The 1719-nt window shown below is 38.2% G+C and overlaps 1 protein-coding gene across 1 annotated transcript; it reads right to left on the bottom strand.

Moving 5' to 3' along the window:
- Positions 1 to 212: 212 nt before the first annotated feature.
- Positions 213 to 1114, bottom strand: YCF37 (homolog of Synechocystis YCF37). The gene has a single exon (XM_089810166.1). The coding sequence runs from the start codon at positions 990 to 992 to the stop codon at positions 471 to 473; it is 522 nt and encodes a 173-aa protein (XP_089666292.1). The 5' UTR covers positions 993 to 1114; the 3' UTR covers positions 213 to 470.
- Positions 1115 to 1719: the final 605 nt, after the last annotated feature.

Below are 1719 nucleotides of genomic sequence, written 5' to 3'. Positions count from 1 at the left end.
AAACTGATATACACCTAGAAACTATCTGTAACAATATTAATAGCAGATTAGAGCTCCGTACATTGTTCAGCTGAGTGTACCAAAAAGTCTGCAAAAATTTACAATAATTCGCAACTAATATGCACTAGGTGGGTTCAGCGATTTGATCGCCAATTCTTTGCTATGTACTTGACATTGATCCCAAGACACCAAAAAATGGGCAAATACGCATCTTTTAAACATTATTCTAAGATAAATAACCCATTAGAATCCTAAGAATACAGAGGATTGCGAAAGATAAATGAACCCACAGTACCACAATTGTCAATATTCTACATTAAAGGCCCCCAAATGCAAGGGAAAAAGAATATAATGAATTTATTTGGAAGGTGCGAAACCCTTAATGCTACTACTACTTAAGTACACTGAAAACTCCCTTCTATGCCCCCTTGAATGTAGCGGATCAAGAAATGCAATTAACCCATTTAAGCTTACTTGGAAGGCTCAGGACCCACAATGTTATTTACAACTGAAGTAGCCACCAATACACCTACAAGCTCTGCCCCTGCAACCAATCCAGCCTGCACAGCTGCCCCAGGCCCTAGGAAAACTGAGGTTTCTGACTCCAAATCTTGTGCAATACCCTTCACTTCTTCTGCAACTTTCTCTGCTCCCTTCTCTCCTTCAATTACCAATTCTTGGGCCTCCTTTACCACTTCTTCTTCCACTTTCTTCAGCTTTTTAATCCCAAAAAATGGGATGTCCTGGGCGAGGGCTGGTTGGGAGAAATTTAGAAGTGATAGGCCTACAAATGGAATTGCTGCTAAGTGCCTTCTGGATATACTTGACACAGAATGAACAGTGGGAGAACAGGCCGGGTTTGTCACTGTGTTTGTTTTCTCGCAATCGATTCGAAGAGGATGCGTTGCTTTTGGAAATGGTGGAGACAGTTTGTGATGGGTTTTCAGATTGGGCAGGCGAATGCCGCTGCCAGCTCCACATACCCACGTCATTTTGAACAGACCTCCCTGGTGTTAATTTGAGAAATTAAGGTGGGGAAGAAAAAGGATGCGGGAAGCAATAAGTATCTAGGCTCATCCGGGGGACATCCCATTTCTTATCCACGTAATCCGTCCGGTTGTCTCACACTTCCTATCCCAATAATTCCTATATTTCCGTTTTTTTCTTTGTATTTAGAATTATTTTATCTTGGGTTTTTTTAATATTTTAAGAAATTGTGATATTGCTAAATTTGATCCATTCATGAGTGTTTGTAATAACTCATGAAAATTAATGAAACACTTAGCACTCATTGTATATAGGCGATGCTCATAAAGGTGAAGCATCAAGATTTTTCAAGAGATCATTCATTCCTATATTACTCTAGCTCAAGTGCTTAACTATAAAGTTTCCGCCATGGTTAAGCTCACTTTTCAACTTTAAGCAAGTTTTGTGCCTCAAGAAATTTAAAATTTGTATATATGTGTGAGAGATTAATCAAATAATAGTTGTTATTTACATTGATTATTGTAGTTATTATTTACATTTTTGAAATAACTAGATTATAATAAAAAGATCAATATGTTTAGCCTTTGGGGAACTATGAGTTGAGCAAGAGAAACTAGTAGTTGGTGAGGTTTTGTTGGTTGACTTCCAAACCACTAGGCATGGAGGGATCTAGATAGGTAGTGAACAAGGAAAAACTTATTTATATCACCTTGGAGAACACCACGATGATCT

Source organism: Cupressus sempervirens, chromosome 11, assembly GCF_028749045.1.
Source record: "Cupressus sempervirens isolate cs-2001-9-10 chromosome 11, ASM2874904v1, whole genome shotgun sequence".
Taxonomy (NCBI): Eukaryota; Viridiplantae; Streptophyta; class Pinopsida; order Cupressales; family Cupressaceae; genus Cupressus; species Cupressus sempervirens.
The sequence above is the reverse complement of the archived record's forward strand: the minus strand, read 5'-3'. Positions and strand labels throughout refer to the sequence as shown.

Bases quoted from the DNA above. Each gene is read 5' to 3' on its own strand.
- YCF37 (XM_089810166.1), bottom strand. From the start codon at position 992: ATGACGTGGGTATGTGGAGCTGGCAGCGGCATTCGCCTGCCCAATCTG.